The sequence below is a fragment of the Rhinoderma darwinii genome, chromosome 2 (assembly GCF_050947455.1).
Source record: "Rhinoderma darwinii isolate aRhiDar2 chromosome 2, aRhiDar2.hap1, whole genome shotgun sequence".
In the NCBI taxonomy this organism is placed as follows: Eukaryota; Metazoa; Chordata; class Amphibia; order Anura; family Rhinodermatidae; genus Rhinoderma; species Rhinoderma darwinii.
In genome coordinates, this window is record NC_134688.1 from 277,492,032 (window position 1) to 277,510,260 (window position 18,229).

At 40.8% G+C, this 18,229-nt stretch overlaps 1 protein-coding gene across 4 annotated transcripts in view; it reads right to left on the reverse strand.

Annotated features, from left to right (window-relative positions):
• Positions 1-13,032, reverse strand: part of LOC142742991 (protein argonaute-3) — a 75,815-nt gene extending 62,783 nt beyond the window's left edge. For all 4 annotated transcript variants that reach the window (XM_075853297.1, XM_075853296.1, XM_075853295.1 and 1 more), the window contains exons 1-4: positions 12,864-13,032; positions 10,937-11,057; positions 9,936-10,144; positions 9,132-9,268 (exon numbers count right to left, since the gene is read on the reverse strand). In XM_075853297.1, coding sequence (XP_075709412.1) covers positions 9,132-9,268; positions 9,936-10,144; positions 10,937-11,057; positions 12,864-12,979 — 583 coding nt within the window. In that variant the 5' untranslated portion in view covers positions 12,980-13,032. The remainder of the gene's footprint in view (positions 1-9,131; positions 9,269-9,935; positions 10,145-10,936; positions 11,058-12,863) is intronic.
• Between the last annotated feature and the right edge of the window lie 5,197 nt (positions 13,033-18,229).

The following is an 18,229-nucleotide window of genomic DNA, read 5'->3' on the forward strand; positions in this document are numbered from 1 at the left end:
GCGGTTTTGCTTCTATGTAAAAGAAAATAAATAAACCGGATTCCTTCCCAATAGTATATCAACTGCAAGGCGATGCACCCTCCATATTAGAAACACCCACACAAGCAGATTACTGAATAAATAACCTCACCAGAAAAAAGGACTTGTGTGTCTCTACTTAAACCAAATGACGGGGCAGATAGAACTGCCTTATGAGATTAATCGTCTACAACATTCTGTCCTTTGCTATGGGTGTAATAGGTATTACAAAATACAAGTATTGTCAATAACCAGAAACAAAAGGCTAAAGCAAATGGTCTACTGAACTGCAGAAGGTCATTATGACCTGAGACAAAATTAAAAACCTGAAGATAACTAGGTGCACCTTGGTTACACACCCCAGGTTTAGCCTTGGCCATATTTTTTCACTATATAATTCTTTCGAATTTGTTGCCTATATGAATAATTGTACATTCTGACACGGCTATGTATGGTATTTATTTATCGACAAAAAGACAAAACGAGATTTTCACATTATTTGACATGTAATGCACTACCCACTGGCCAAGTCTTCAAGTCTAAATTGGAAGCAATGATGGATTTGTCATGTTCTACGTGGCGGTCCAAGCTTCTGTTACATTCTAGTGGACTCTAGAATCACAGATGAAAATATCTAGGCTGGTCGAACCAGAAAGGTGGCATTTATTGTTCTCTGATTTTGTTAACCGGTTGCATGGCAGGAATAGGTTTCAAAGGGTGTGTTATTCCTTAATAAAGTATTAGGCTGTGTTGACACGTGATTGTCAATTTGTATTTTTTGGCCGTGATTTTTGCATATTTGAGTGTATTTGCTGCAACTCCGAAAACCTGAAACACAGCCTTAGGGCGGATTTACACGAACGTGTAATACGTCCGTGTAACGCGCGTGATTTTCACGCGCGTCGCACGGACCTATGTTAGTCTATGGGGCAGTGCAGACAGTCTGTGATTTTCACGCAGCGTGAGTCCTCTGCGTGAAACGCACGACATGTCCTATATTTCTGTGTTGTTCGCGCATCACGCACCTATTGAAGTCAATGGGTGCGTGAAAATCACGCGCACCACACGGAAGCTCTTCCGTGGTACTCGCGTGATTCGCGCAACACCAGTAAAAATTATGAATGAAAACAGAAAAGCACCACGTGCTTTTCTGTTTACAAACATACAAACAGAGTGTCATAATGATGGCGGCTGCGCGAAAATCACGCATCATACGCAGCTGACACACTAAGTGCCTTTTGCGCGCGCAAAACGCACACACTCGTGTAAATCCGGCCTTAGACAGGCCAAGGGAATCAATTAATGTGATACAGGTGTTAAAGTGATCATGCTTAAAAGGGGTTTCCGAGCTTATAAAATACAGAAAAATACCTTATGTGTCACCAGATGTTGTCACCATTGCACAGAGAACGCCATTAAAAATGTATAAAAAAAAAGTTTGAGAATTTCTGTTTTTTGGTTTCCTCACCCCCCAAAAAATATTGAATAAAAACTGATAAAAAAAAATACAAAAATTGCATGTACCCCAAAATGATACTAATAAAAACTACAGCTGGTCCCATGAAAATCAAGCACTCACACAGCTCGTCAACGGAAAAATAAAAAGTTATGACTCTTGGAACGCTATAATGCAAAACGACGGCCCAGACCAATTTATATGTGCAGCAGTTCTTCACCTAAAACCCCACGTCATCATTTGCTAGCCCCCACAGGTAAATCAGCGGAAACTGACATTTTGGGGTCTGTGCTACATATGGGGCTAGTGAAGAAGTCAAAGATTAGACAATGCTGGAGTGCAGATATTTTGTACAATACCACGGACACCCTTTAGAAGTGCGACTCCTGCACCCAAAAATCTGGCCTGTGCATAAAGGATTGGTTCAAAGCGTACGTTACTATCCATGGATAATTCATTTTATCATTCATTTACCCCATTATTACATCATTCTATTATAACCTGATCCAATCGGCCCAGCTTACATATACCCTGATGTACTCCTCATAGCTTACATATACCCTGATGTACTCCTCACATATTACATATACCCTGATGTACTCCGCACAGCTTACATGTACCCTGATGTACTCCGCACAGCTTACATATACCCTGATGTACTCCTCATAGCTTACATATACCCTGATGTACTCCTCACATATTACATATGCCCTGATGTACTCCGCACAGCTTACATGTACCCTGATGTACTCCGCACAGATTACATATACCCTGATGTACTCCTCACATATTACATATACCCTGATGTACTCCGCACAGCTTACATGTACCCTGATGTTCTCCGCACAGCTTACATATACCCTGATGTACACCTCACAGCTTACATATACCCTGATGTACTCCTCACATATTACATATACCCTGATGTACTCCGCACAGCTTACATGTACCCTGATGTACTCCGCACAGCTTACATATACCCTGATGTACTCCGCACAGCTTACATATACCCTGATGTACTCCGCACAGCTTACATATACCCTGATGTACTCCTCATAGCTTACATATACCCTGATGTACTCCTCACATATTACATATACCCTGATGTACTCCTCACATATTACATATACCCTGATGTACTCCTCACATATTACATATACCCTGATGTACTCCTCACAGTTTACATATACCCTGATGTACTCCTCATAGCTTACATATACCCTGATGTACTCCGCACAGTTTACATATACCCTGATGTACTCCGCCCAGCTGATATATACCTTGATGTACTCCGCACAGCTTACATATACCCTGATGTACTCCTCACATATTACATATACCCTGATGTACTCCACATAGCTTACATATACCCTAATGTACTCCCCACAGCTTACATATACCCTGATGTACTCCACCCAGCTGATATATACCTTGATGTACTCCGCACAGCTTACATATACCCTGATGTACTCCTCACATATTACATATACCCTGATGTACTCCTCACAGTTTACATATACCCTGATGTACTCCTCATAGCTTACATATACCCTGATGTACTCCTCACATATTACATATACCCTGATGTACTCCACACAGCTTACATATACCCTGATGTACTCCACACAGTTTACATATACCCTGATGTACTCCGCCCAGCTGATATATACCTTGATGTACTCCGCACAGCTTACATATACCCTGATGTACTCCTCACATATTACATATACCCTGATGTACTCCACATAGCTTACATATACCCTAATGTACTCCCCACAGCTTACATATACCCTGATGTACTCCACCCAGCTGATATATACCTTGATGTACTCCGCACAGCTTACATATACCCTGATGTACTCCTCACATATTACATATACCCTGATGTACTCCACATAGCTTACATATACCCTGATGTACTCCCCACAGCTTACATATACCCTGATGTACTCCGCCCAGCTGATATATACCTTGATGTACTCCGCACAGCTTACATATACCCTGATGTACTCCCCACAGCTTACATATACCCTGATGTACTCCACCCAGCTGATATATACCTTGATGTACTCCGCACAGCTTACATATACCCTGATGTACTCCTCACATATTACATATACCCTGATGTACTCCACATAGCTTACATATACCCTGATGTACTCCCCACAGCTTACATATACCCTGATGTACTCCACCCAGCTGATATATACCTTGATGTACTCCGCACAGCTTACATATGCCCTGATGTACTCCGCACAGCTTACATATACCCTGATGTACTCCGCACAGTTTACATATACCCTGATGTACTCCTTACAGCTTACATATACACTGATGTACTCCGCACAGCTTACATATACCCTGATGTACTCCGCCCAGCTTACATATGCCCTGATGTACTCCGCACAGCTTACATATGCCCTGATGTACTCCGCACAGCTTACATATGCCCTGATGTACTCCGCACAGCTTACATGTACCCTGATGTACTCCGCACAGCTTACATATACCCTGATGTACTCCGTCCAGCTTATATACCCTGATGTACTCCGCACAGCTTACACGTACCCTGATGTACTCCGCCCAGCTTACACGTACCCTGATGTACTCCACCCAGCTGATATATACCTTGATGTACTCCGCACAGCTTACATATACCCTGATGTACTCCGCACAGCTTACATATACCCTGATGTACTCCGCACAGCTTACATATACCCTGATGTACTCCTTACAGCTTACATATACCCTGATGTACTCCGCACAGCTTACATGTACCCTGATGTACTCCGCACAGCTTACATGTACCCTGATGTACTCCGCACAGCTTACATATACCCTGATGTACTCCGTCCAGCTTATATACCCTGATGTACTCCGCACAGCTTACACGTACCCTGATGTACTCCACCCAGCTTACATATACCCTGATGTACTCCGCACAGCTTACATATACCCTGATGTACTCCGCACAGCTTACATATACCCTGATGTACTCCGCACAGCTTACATATACCCTGATGTACTCCGCACAGCTTACATATACCCTGATGTACTCCGCACAGCTTACATATACCCTGATGTACTCCGCACAGCTTACATATACCCTGATGTACTCCGCACAGCTTACATATACCCTGATGTACTCCGCACAGCTTACATATACCCTGATGTACTCCGCACAGCTTACATATACCCTGATGTACTCCGCACAGCTTACATATACCCTGATGTACTCCGCACAGCTTACATGTACCCTGATGTACTCCGCACAGCTTACATGTACCCTGATATACTCCGCGCAGCTTACATGTACCCTGATGTACTCCGCACTGCTAACACGTACCCTGCTGTACTCCGCCCAGTTTACATATACCCTGCTGTACGCCGCCCAGCTTACATATACCCTGATGCACTCAGCCCAGCTTACATATACGCGGATATACTCCTCACAGCTTACATATACCCTGATGTACTCTGCTCAGCTAACATATACCCTGATGTACTCCGCCCAGCTTACATGTACCCTCACATTATAAGCTGAAATACGAGTAAAAGCCCAAACAAAACTACTACCAAGCAAAATCTGCGCTCCAAAAGCCAAATGACGGTCCTTCTGTGCCTGACAGTGTTCCCAAACAGAAGTTTATGACCACATATGGGGTATTACCGTACTCTGGAGAACCCGCTTAATAATTTATGGTGTGTTTGTCTAAAGTGGCACAATCTGAGCACAACACATTGGGCACTGAATTAGCATCTCTGTGGATCATAGCAATTTTCAATCTACAACATCTACTGTGTACTAATTTCTGCAAAACCTTTGGGGTCAAAATGCTCACTACACTTCTAGATTAATTCCTGGAGGGGTGTAGTTTCCTAAATGGGGTCACTTCTCTGGAGTTTTCACTGTACTGGTACCTCAGCGCAATGCAACATTGCGCCAAAAAACTGTTTTGTAAAATCTCCACTCCAAAAACTATTGCGCTTTTTCCCTTTAGACCCTTGCCGTGTGTCCAAATAGCAGTTTACAACCACATATGGGGTATTTCCCTACTCAGGAGAACTTGTGTAAACAATGTTGGGGTGTCTTTTCTCCTGTATTCCTTGTGGAAATGAAAAATTATTGGCTAAATTTACATGTCATTGAAAAAAATATATTTTTCCATTTTCACGGCCCAATTCTAATAAAATTTATAAAACACCTGAGGGATCAAAATGCTCACTTAATTATTTGAGGGGTATAGTCTCCAAAATGGGATCACACCTGGGGAATTTCTACTGTACTGGTACTTCAGGGTCTCTGCAAATGTGTCATGGCCCCCAGAAACCAATTCAGCAAAATCTGAGGTACAAAATCCAAATGGCGCTCCTTCCATTCGGACCACTGCCGTGGGGCCAAACAGCAGTTTATTACCACATATGAGGTATTTCCGTAATCGGGAGAAATTGCTTTACAAATGTTGATTTGCTTTTTCTCCTTTACTCCTTGCAAAAATGTGAAAATTCTAAGTCAGTGAGAATGGAAATCTCCTTTTCTTTTTTGGGAAAAACGAATTCAAATAAATTTAACAAAAAACCTGTGGGGTCAAAATGCTAACTATGCCCTTAGATAAATTGCCTGAGAGGTGTAGTTTCAAAAATGGGGTCACTTTTGGGGAGTTTCCACTGTTTTGGCACCTGACATGAAGCCTAAAATATATTCTAATAAAAAGAAGGCCACAAAATCCACTAGGTGCTCCTTTGTTTCTGAGGCCGATGTTTCAGTCCATTACCACACTAGGGCCACATGTGGGGTATTTCTAAAAACTGAAGAATATTGGAAATAAATATTGAGATGCATTTCTCGGGTAAAACCTTCTGTGTAACAGGAAAATATGTATCAAAAATGAATTTTGGCAAAAAAAATAATGAAATTTGCAAATTTCACTTTTACTTTGTTTCAATTCCTGTGAAACGCCTAAAGGGTTAAAACACTTTCTGAATGCGGTTTTGAATACTTTGAGGGGTGCAGTTTTCAAAATGGGGTGTTTTATGGGGGTTCCTAATATATGGGCCCCTCAAAGCCACTTCAGAACTGAGCTAGTCCCTGAAAATATAGCCTTTTGAAATTTTCTTAAAAAAGTGAGAAATTGCAGCTAAAGTTCTAAGCCTTGTAACATCCTAGAAAAATAAAAGGCCGTTCAAAAAACAATGCAAAGACAAAGTAGACATATGGGTGATGTTAATTAGTAACTATTTTGTGTGTTATTACTATCTGTTTTCCAAGCAGATACATGTAAAATGAGAAAAATCATAATTTCTTCAAATTGACTCTAAATTTTGGTGTTTTTCACAAATAAGCAATAAATTTATCGACCAAATTTTTCCACTAACATAAAGTACAATATGTCACGAGAAAACAATCTCCGAATTGCTTGGATAGGTAAAAGCATTCCAAAGTTATTACCAGATAAACGGACGTCAGATTTGAAAAAATGGGGCTGGTCATGAAGGCCAAAATGAGCTTGGTCCTGAAGGGGTTAAACGCCACTTTCTAATTTATTTATAAATAGAATGTTTGTACAAAGTTTTGTAAATGCATTGGAAAACTTATCTTGTACTGATCCTGAGTTATAGTCTATTACATTCCAGATCTACATTCATATTTCTGCTAGTTGTTTTTGGAAACAGTCAGATACACCGCTAACAGCTTCTGAGCTTCTACAAGGCAGTGGGAGAGTTAGCTTTTCTTTCACCAGATTACTGAAGAGTGCCTGGTGAAAAGACTGTACTTCCCAGTATGCCAATCACAATAGAAAGCCATGTACAGACACTTAACAAGCAGGGAATGGTGGCAGATTTATACTGTGAAGCTAATTTTGTGCCTCTGCCACTGCCCAACTCCATGTAGTTACAATTTACAGACGTCTTCTGCCTCCTGGCCGGCGCCGCTCCTACCCTCGGGTTTCTGCTTCTGACAGCCTCCTACACTCATCTCCTGCCTTGTGCACTGCTGCAATATTCCACCCAGCTTTCCCAGGCTATAAAGGGGTTCCGCCCACTCTGCTCCATTGGCTGGGCAATTAGTTTCATCGTAGGTGATCTAGTGATTCCTTGCGTTATACTTTGTTTGGATTTCCTCTGATTGACCTCTGCCTGTACCTTTGGCTATCCTTGCTGCCTGCCCACTTGCTTGTGAGCCGTGACGATCCTCTGCCACCTGCCCTGACATTTGGCTCAACCAAACGTGAGTGCCCATCTGCCGCCTGCCCCGACTTATGCTATACCTGACCTGGAATTCTGTCTGCTGATTTTGTACCATGACTGTTAACGTCGCCCATTGCGAAGTGCAGATCCCTGTATATGGGGCTAAAGGGTGAATACCTGGAATCGCCTTAGGCTCCACTCCCCAGTTTAGCCCCACGTCAAATCCCTTGGTTACACAGTGGGTTCACGCCATCCTCTGCAATCTCATTATCCACGGGCCGTGTGATATTGTCACTGCAGCACTGGAATACTATACAAGCTATTACTCAAGATCAGAATAAGACCAGTAATAAATTATATTTACAAAGTTTCTCAACTTTTTATATATAATAATCCTTTAAGTTCACTGGAAATGGTGTTCAAAGGTAAACATGTGCTTTAAGGTGTCCCCACCCTTTCATATAAACTGTAGAATCAGGAAAATATGCCTAATACTTGTGTTCCATGACACGGTGTAGATCTTCATACATGGTCCTTTCTTTATCCTTGCGCTTTGACAGCTCAGCGATTTACTGAACCTGTTGACTCCAGGCAATAGGGCAGCTCACGAATAAAGAAAACTAAATCGGCATAATAGGAGCTTTGCGTGGATTAACACACTGCCACACGTGGACTAGGACAAATAGCTGCAATAACTTAACAAGGGGGCAAAAAAGAATAAGAATTACCTCTGTAAAAAGGATCTACCTGCTTATAAATTATTTCGGAGGTGGAAAATAAAATATACACTGTCAACTTTGCTCTCAGGGACTGGTGGCTGAGTGCGGAGGCAGAGAAACGCACGTAACACACATAGAAGTAGAGTCTGCATATAGTCTCTGTAAAAACTGCTAAAGTGACCCATTCCTTCCTCCCCCCCCCCCCCCCCTCAGCAGCACACATTTTACTTCCTTACAATTACTATTCTCAGAAAGTCTTTTATGGCCCGTTTGTCATTTATGAAAAATATTGCAAAGATAAACTGTAGTGTTAGTCATCTCAAGACATATTTCATTTCTTTTCTAAAGCTGTGCCAGTAAAATGACATTTGGAACAGAACTGCCACGTGCGTAAAACACATAATGGAACATTTCCAGAGCTAAACTTTAAATTAATCTACAGTCCTGTGATTATGGCCAGGAATACTTGGATGTTATAGAGCGGTGATGTATTACAGAGGGCTACCTGTGTGATTTCCTAGGGCAAAGGGATACAGAAGTCATATTTATGCCTGATGCTCCCTAAAGATGCCCACATCTAGGCTCAGGCAAAATCTTGATATTTTCGAGATCCTACCAAAAGTACAATAGAATAAATGCACCCTTAAAAATATTTTGCTTGTGTACTAACCGTACTCAAAACTTATTGATGTCTAATAAAAGCTACCACATAACTAAGTGGCAAGGTACATGATGTCACTGTTTCTTACCATCTATATTAAGCATCATTTTCCACATGGCTGGTCTGACAGATTGATGAAATCCAAACCAGACTTCTCTTCCTCCTCCCAGAGGGTGGTCATAGCCTTCTGGAGCAGAGAAGAAGGAACGTCCTACAGGGGTGTACCTAAAATAAAAAATAGTAATTAGTAACAAAAACAAGATATGCTACCTATACAAAAGCAAAAACAATAATCTTTTATGGTAAAACCTTAAGGCAGCTTTGAGTAGCTAACATGAAGGTGTTAATTTTCTATCAGGACAACCCCTGTATATGCCCTAGTATGTTATATAGACATCCCAGAGTGGGGTCTACTTCTCTGGACCCCACTCTATTAGACAGGGCGGAGAGTGACTACAAAGTTAGCAGCTCTGTAGAATGGGATAATAAATATATTCAGCACTGTGTGAGGGTTATTTTTTCTGCATATAACATACTGTGATCCACCAGAATCTCATCTAGAGGATAGCTGCTCATGAGAGGTTCTATGCGGCCCTTTTACAAATCATACTTTAGCCGCATGCTCTACATGTTGACAGCTGACTGGCCTGTTATGTGACATATTCACTGCTAAGCAACAGTGAATGTAATTGGTCGAACACCACAGACTCATTCCTGGATGGACACACCCCTTAGACTCATTTGACTCAACACAGAAAATAGCTCAATGGTAACTAAAAAAATAAGAGGTAATATTAACTGAATACTGCCATTAAAAATAATATTATAATATAACACTAATTGTAACAAAAAAAATGGTGTAGGCGCTCTTTCTGGTCAATCCTCCACCTACTTCATGGATGGCAGATGCCGTAAGACTACATCAACAGCATGGACAGGGTTGGTGCTTATTGGCTTGTCCAGTTCCAATGGCTCTGGAAGGGACCTCCCAGTAAGTACTTCATGCAGCAAGTGCCAGCTTATCCTAGAGACAAATTTTATGGAGACCTTGAAGGGACGATCTTTCCCTCCTTCCCCTGGTAATGTTACATCCAAGTCCACCTAAAAATAAATAAAAGATTTGAGAATCAAAAGTTACATGAAATGACCGAAAAAGACAAATTACCTACTTGAGGTCTATTCTTTTTACACACTAAATAGACCCAAACCCTTTCATTTTTAAAGCCCAAAAATGGCACACAGACCATAAGTAAATTTAGTGCCCTTTAAAAACCTTTCTACAATGTAGAACTGTCTGTCCGGATGTAACCTGGCCATTAATCAATTTTTATTTTATTTTTTTTACACTGGAAATTAGACCAGATCCCAATGTGTGTTGTAAATGTGTTGGAAGAGTTAATTTCTGCAAGAAGATGTAAACCAGATTTGAAAAAATATCAATATACAAGACCGAATTAGCTGTGACATCCAGTGAAACAGCCAGACGATGTCGTCAATATGGGTCAACAAAACTTATTGGAGGGGATTTCTAAACAAAAGTGGGTGGGGCTTATTGAGAGGAGTTGGGTTACCGCGGCCCAATAAATTGACTATAATTTATGCCAGAAAACTGGCGTAAATTATAGTGCAAATCGACACCAGCTGACAGCTAATGCATGACGTATCATTAAAATAATGAGTCAATAGGTGTTCAGACTGGTCTGACTTGTATATCCCGTGTTACATAGACGGCAATAGTGCAGTAACAACCTCTTCATACAACGAGTAATCCAATTCATGTGGATTTTGTGAATATCCAATGTGATGATGACTTGTTAGTGAACATAGAACACTGGCCAACTACTTGTATGACAAAAGTAGAATACCCCAGGTCAATGACAGAACAGGACTTACCCCAGTAGATGCTACAGGCAGTGGATTGGCGGTGTACAGGCTTCTTTTGCCATCGTACACTGGTCGACGGTCACCAAATATGGTGACTTTGAAATGCTGGACCATGGAATCAACAACCTCCCTAGTGAAAAAGTAGAGTCAAAATAATGTAGTGGAAAATGAAATCAAATTCTTAATTAACAGACAAAGAAAATGAGTGCAATGAAATGGAATATGAATTTATTTTAAAATCAAAACAATCTCCGGTGCAGCCGATGCCGCCGATGCAGCTTGTATCTCCGTCACTGGGGAGCTCATGCCTGCTTAATGCTCTCTACAATGCCCTGCGTTGTAATCGATGGTACCGACCAACTAAATCTACTGCTGATCCTGAAAGTACACGAGACATAAAGATGGCCAACACAAGTGGAGTAGGAAAGGTACCTTTGCAATAGTGACATTATTTATATGCACTGCAGTATAATGTCTACAGCTGTGTGTTCTTAAAGGGAACCTGTCAGCAGGTTTTACCATTATAATCTGTTCCCACCACGCTGTAGCACATTAAACCTCTTTCTAAACCCATGACTATGTGTCCACAGTAGTGCCGCATACCCTAGTTATAAAAACTCCTGTGCTGTATGCTAATTAGGGCTGAAGAGTCCATTGGGCGTATCCACAGCTCCCAAGTGTCCAGCCCATGTTTGCTTGATGACGCCTTCTACATCATCCGCAGGCCTCCTCAAATCTAGTTAGATGAGGACCTGCCGACAGGTTCCAGAGTCACAGAGACACAAGCTGTATGAATACATCAGCTTATATGTCTGTAACGTACGCTATAAATGATCAAAAACATTTTAAAACATCCAGGTAAGAGGGAGATTTTCAATACAAAAGAAAGAGATTTGTCAAAACTAGTGCAAAGAAAAGTGGATTGTAGCCCATAGCAAACAATCAGGTCATTGCTTCATTTCCCAAAGGGCCTTTGAAAAAATGAGAGGTGGAATCTGATTGGTTGCCATGGGTAACTACTCCACTTTTCCTTTGCACCAGTTTTGATAAATCTCCCCCAAAACGTATTTAAAAGATGCCTACCAGAAGACAAATACAAAAGACCCCGTTTGTATAAAAAGGTTTGTTAGTATCAACACTGAGATATAATTGTCCAAAGCATCAAGAGATTCTAATGACAACATTTCCTGTTTCACGCTGTCACGTGGAGTGTTGTCATGGGGACGTTATGTTGATCTAAATAACCAAATAAAATAATGTCTTTTCATCTTCTACTACTATTAATGTCAATTAGAATGTCGATTTTGGTGTATTTGGTTAATTGTATCCACACAAGCACCCCATAACAACACTTCACATGGCAGGTATCACAACAATAAGTGTCATCATCAGAATGTCTTAACATCAAAAAAAAGAATTCATATTTTACCACAGAAGCATGGGTGTTTTCATTTTCTCAAGTCTAAGGCCCTGTTCACACAGAGTTTTTTTTACACGTTTTTTGATGCGGAAACCGCGTCGGAAAACACGCCAAAAAAAAAACGGCTCGCGGGAAAAAGAAGCGACGTGCCCTATCTTCGGCCGTTTACGTCTCTGACCTCCCATTGACATCAATGGGAGGAAGAGAAAGCATTATTTGCGGTGTTATTTGCCCGCAGCGCTCTATGGCCACGGGCGAAAAAACGCAGCGGAATTTTGAGGCAGAATTTTCTGCCTGCAAAAAACTCAGTGTTAACAGGGCCTAAGGGTTCCAGAATTTTATCCATTTAATGGATAGCGCACTAGAGTTCTGCCAATAATGTGAAAAATAAAATCTGTAGGTTACTATACAAAAACTGTATGCGCATGGAAAAAAAACAAGCTCTGGGGAAAAAGCAAAAAAATATTCTGAGGTTTAAATGTTATGTTATGCTATTCCAAAAACATTACCATTTACCTGTTAACTCTGCGTGGACATTTGTCTGGCTTAATGTCCACCTCATAGAGGTAGACGTCAATCTTTGGGATCTCCACTTGAAAGCAGTTGGCCAGCAGTTTGATAGGCTTCCCCATGGTGCCATATCCAGGCCGTCTGGGCACCACAAAAAAGGGCTGCGCCCCCACGGGTCCTGCGATAAAAAGCAGTGGTCATCTTAAAGGGATGGTCTACATAAGAAAACACATTTTTGTATACAAGTTCTGATTTAAAGGGTATTCCCAACATATACATTTCTGGCATATCCGCAAGACATGCCATAAATGTATGATCGATGCTGGTGATGCTGCCCGTTCTCCACATAGGTGCAGCTCTCAAGAGGTGAGACAAACATCTATCATACATATATTGGCATTTCCTGTGGATATGCCATATATGTTTGAGTTGGAAATACCCCTTTAATATAGTCAGTTTCTTATTTAGGACCCTCATCGATTAGCCACAGTGTCTACAAAGAGCAGAGACAGACGATTAATTTCAATGCAAATCGTGTAATGCTTCATTTCCTCTGATGTGACACTGTAAGGAAATTCCTGCCGGATTCCACCACAAATTACGGCTGATCACTGCGACACCTTCTAACAAAAAAGAGGTTATCCAAAGTGTCTCTTTAATGTTTCACAACCACCAGACCTGTGGCCATTTAATTATAAAAGAATCGGTAAGGGTACAACCATAAGTAAATTCTCCAGCACACCCCATTGTGACAGGGTATACTGATAAGGGTGACAATTCTGTTACTGCCATTACTAATTATATTTTTAAAAAAATAAGAGAAAAACAGTGCAGATGGTGCTCAACCAACTTTACATTTCAGATATTAGCCATTGTGTACCCAAGGTTAGTGCAATTTTGAGAGACAATTTAGTTTTGAGTGAATTTGCCCATAAAACTACACACATAAACAACCTTAAAGAGGCTCTGTCACCAGATTATAGAGTGAATAGACATCGCCTCCAGCCAGGACACGATGTCTATTCACACTCCCGACACTTCGGTAAACTTTTTGTGGGACTTACTCACACAGCACAGTGTGATCTCGCGAGTTCACGCTGTTCTGTCATTCACAGCGTGATCTTGCAAGATCACGCTGTGCTGTGATTAAGTCCCACACAAACTTTACCGAAGTGTCGGGAGTGTGAATAGACATCGCGTCCTGGCTGGAGGCGATGTCTATTCACTCTCAAGACACTTCAGTAAAGTTAACGTGGGTGTATGTGACAGCACAGCGTGATCTCGCGAGATCACGCTGTGCTGTGAGTACAAATGGACATGAATGGAGAGAAGTGTATGACGCTGATTGGTCAGCGTCATACATTTCGCTTTACAGCCCCCACTTGGTCAAAAGTAAAAAAACGCCCAGTTGGGCATTAAGAAACGAATTAGCATAAATCTAAAATAGTTTATAACTTGCTCAAAAATGACCGTTTTTCAAAATAAAAACAACTGTTATCTACATTACAGCGCCGATCAGATTATGTAGGAGATAGAGCACTTATAATCTGGTGACAGAGCCTCTTTAAAGAGCAGTTAGGAGAAAGACAATGGGAAATGAAATACTCCATATTAAAGAACAATTAGGACTAGGTGTTCCACTAAGGCCCCCTGCACATGTCCGTAGCCGTGTTTACAGTCCGTGATTACGGACACAGACAGCCGCGGACTCACCCGCATTAGCGGGCCGTGCTCCCATTATAAAGTATAGGAGCACGGTCCGTAAATTAAAAAACATAGGACATGTCCTATTTTTTGCGGATCATATCTATGGCCCGGACACCTTCTCGTAAATATATGGGAAGGTGTTTGTGGGCCATAGAAATTAATGGATTAAGATGGTTTAAGTGTCAATCTGATTTTGGCTCGTATTTTCACGGTGTATGGCTCTGCCCTAAGATTTTGCCCTTTTGGTCAGCAGTCGTTGCATTCCTTCATGATCACTTTCAATTTCCTAGGCTACTTGACGCCCAAGTTTGTCTGCTAGGGATCATAAATGAGGTGGTGCTATAAGATTTTCTTTATTCTGTGCCAGAAAAGTCATTATCATGTTGTGGAAGGCAACAGAGGTTCCAAGTATTGCACATTGGCTCCAGCTTATTAATAAATATGTGCCCTTGTACCAAACGTTGTATATTTATAGGAACTGTCCTTACAAGTTTGAGAAAATCTGTGCCAGATGGCTAAATATGCCTGAAACAGCGGTCACATCCTACTCTTGATAGTCATTGTCCGGGATTAGGATAAGTCAAGTAGACTGTATCGATGACTGTTGTATGATTGGGTTGTGTGATTGCCCTTAAGTTTATTATAGTTTACCCTTGTAGTGTTTGTATTGTTGTAAAAGTATAAATAAAGCATTTAAATAAAATAAAAAATGAATGGATCAGTATTATATTCCATAATTGCAGATGAAAATTACAGTCGTGTGCATGGGGCCTAAAACAGTACATTTCATGACCGGTAAAGGTTCAATCCATTTGGGTTCAGGCATAAAAGTGCTAGATAAGACTAGATTTCATATTACAGTATTAAAGGGGTTTTCCAACAATACACAAAAAATCTAAACGTATTCTACAAAAGGAATTTACATCTTGGTCAATAAACTTCAATAAATCTAAAATTATCACTGTGCTCTGTTAACAGCCGAAAGAAGGGAGGATTCTGGCAGGATTTAAGCGTGGAATCAGCGCCTAACTTTATTCTTTAACCCCTTCCCGACATATGACGTATCCATACGCCAAAGTCGGGTAGGGGAAGTATGGAGCGGGCTCACAGAGTGAACCCGCTTCATACGATGCCGTTGTCGGCTGTTTGTTACAGCCGACACTTCAGAGTAACTAGCGGCATCGTGCTCGAGCGCGATCCCGCTAGTTTAACTCATTAAATGCCGCGGTCAACAACGACCGCAGCATTTAAATAGTTAGAAAGAGGGGGGCGACCCCCTCTAACAGCTCATTGCGCCCCCGGCAATGCAATCGCAGGGTGAGGAGCGATGGTTGCTACGACTGCCTGGGGGCCTAATGAAGACCTCCTGGTTCGCCATCTTTGTACACCTATTAAGGGCTTAGTAGTTGCCTGTCAGAATCACGATATACTGCAATACATTGGTATTGCAGTATATCGTGCAAGCGATCTAACGATCGCTGGTTGAAGTCCCCTAGGGGGACTAATAAAGAAAGTAAAAAATGAGTTTGTGTAAAAAAAAAATATATATATTAAAAGTTAAAAAAAAAAACCTTTTCCCATTTTCCCCCTAGAGCATAGTAAAAAAAAAAACATAATTGGTATCGCCGCGTCCGTAAAAGTCTGAACTATTACAATATATCATTATTTAACTTGAACGGTGAACGCCGTAAAAAAAAATTGTAAACGCCAGAATGTCTATTTTTTGGTCACCTAATCTCCCACAAAAAAATGAAATAAAAAGTGATCAAACCAACGCATTTACATCAAGATGGTATTATTAAAAACTACAGCTTATCCCGCAAAAAATAAGCCCTCATACCACTTAAATCGACGGAAAAATAAAAAAAACTTATGGCTCTCGGAATTTGGCGACACAAAATACATTTTCTTTTTTACACTTAGGTTTTTACTTGTAAAAGTAGTAAAATATAGAAAAAACTAAATATATATTTGGTATCGCCGTAGTCGTATTGACCCACAGAATAAAGTTGACATGTTGTTTTAATTGCACAGTGAATTCCGTAAAAACGGCGCGCAAAAAAAATGGAGGAATCGCTGTTTTTTTCATTTTTTACCCCACAAATAATTTTTTTCCCGTTTCCTAGTACATTATATGGCAAAATAAATGGTGCTACGAAAAACTACAACTCGTCCCGCAAAATTCAAGCCCTCATAGTACTATATCGACGGAAAAATAAAGACATTATGGCTTTTGGAAGTTGGGGAGGAAAAAACGAAAATGAAAATCTGAAAAAGGGCTGCGGCGGGAAGGGGTTAAATTTCTTTATAACCATAGACCATTCAGTATGATAAAATATGCAATATCATGGGACATTTTGACAAAAAAAATGTGTGTTGAGCTCCATCTATGGATTCTGTGAGCTTGGACTGGCAATCATTTTTAGACTGAATGGGACATCCCTGAGTGGTGCCGGAGTGGTTTGGACTAATCAGTGGTGGTCTAAGCTCATAGACGCCATTAACCTGAGCTACTAACATTTTTCTAAGACAAGTCAGGAAATCATTTTTTTCTGGACTTCCCCTTTAATTGTTATAGTTAAACCTATACCACACTTAGTGCCAGTCTTTTCTATTTCTATGGAAAGATCATTGCATAGTGATGTAATACTAACAAGTATTTTGTGTGGTAAAATATTCTATTGATCGAAAATGTAGGTAAACATCCGAGTTTACAATTAGAGGAGATGCCAACTGCTGCAAATGACAGCTACAAGTTGCAACATAGGAAAAATAGTAAAGCCACGTGCAACCACGAGAATGAAAGTCCCATTCAATAAGTCCAGCGACTGTCACTTGCACTATTATTATTTCTTATGGATGTTGTGCTGCCAATGTAGCACTAGCTGTGTATGATAATTATAAAAATAAGACTTTATTCATGGTCATGTGGGATCTGTTGCATCACTTGCCTATAAGATATTGAAGGGGTATTCCCAGAATAAACAGTGATCACCTATCCACGGGATAAGTGAAAATTGTCTGATCGCTGAGGGTCTCACCACTGGGATCCACATTGATCACTAGAACTTTTTTGAATTAACTTTATGAAACTTTGCTTAATTTCTTTTTTTAGTCCAACTTGGGGACTTCATATTGCTATTCTTTGATCACTAATATAATGCTTTGGTATACTTAATATCTATTAAGTACGGACTAATAGGCATACAACTATGGATGGCCTCAGGGCTTCTGTTAGACCTCCGGCTGCCATAGCATCTCATCAGCGCCACACAAACTTACCCTAACCACCTAGATGGCGCGGTCACTATTGACCACTCCATCTAAGTTATTAAACAGCCGGAATCAGAGATAACTTCGCTCTCGGCCGTTGCAGCGGGATGTCGGCTGTATATTACAGCCGACATCTGCAGCGGAAAGTGCAGGCACAGGGAAGGCACCGCTAAAATGGATGTTCAGTCACGTCCAACTGCGGGAAGGTGTTAAATTAGTTTTTTTTAAATTTTACATTAATCAATGGAAAAATACACCATCAAAGTGTAAATATTTGAAATTGCAAATTGTTAAACATAAAACACGCCGGCTTAAAAGTGAAGGATAATTCTGAATGTTGTGATGAAGGTTCAAGAGGTCTAGTACAACCAGGTGCAAGTTGCTCCTCCAGC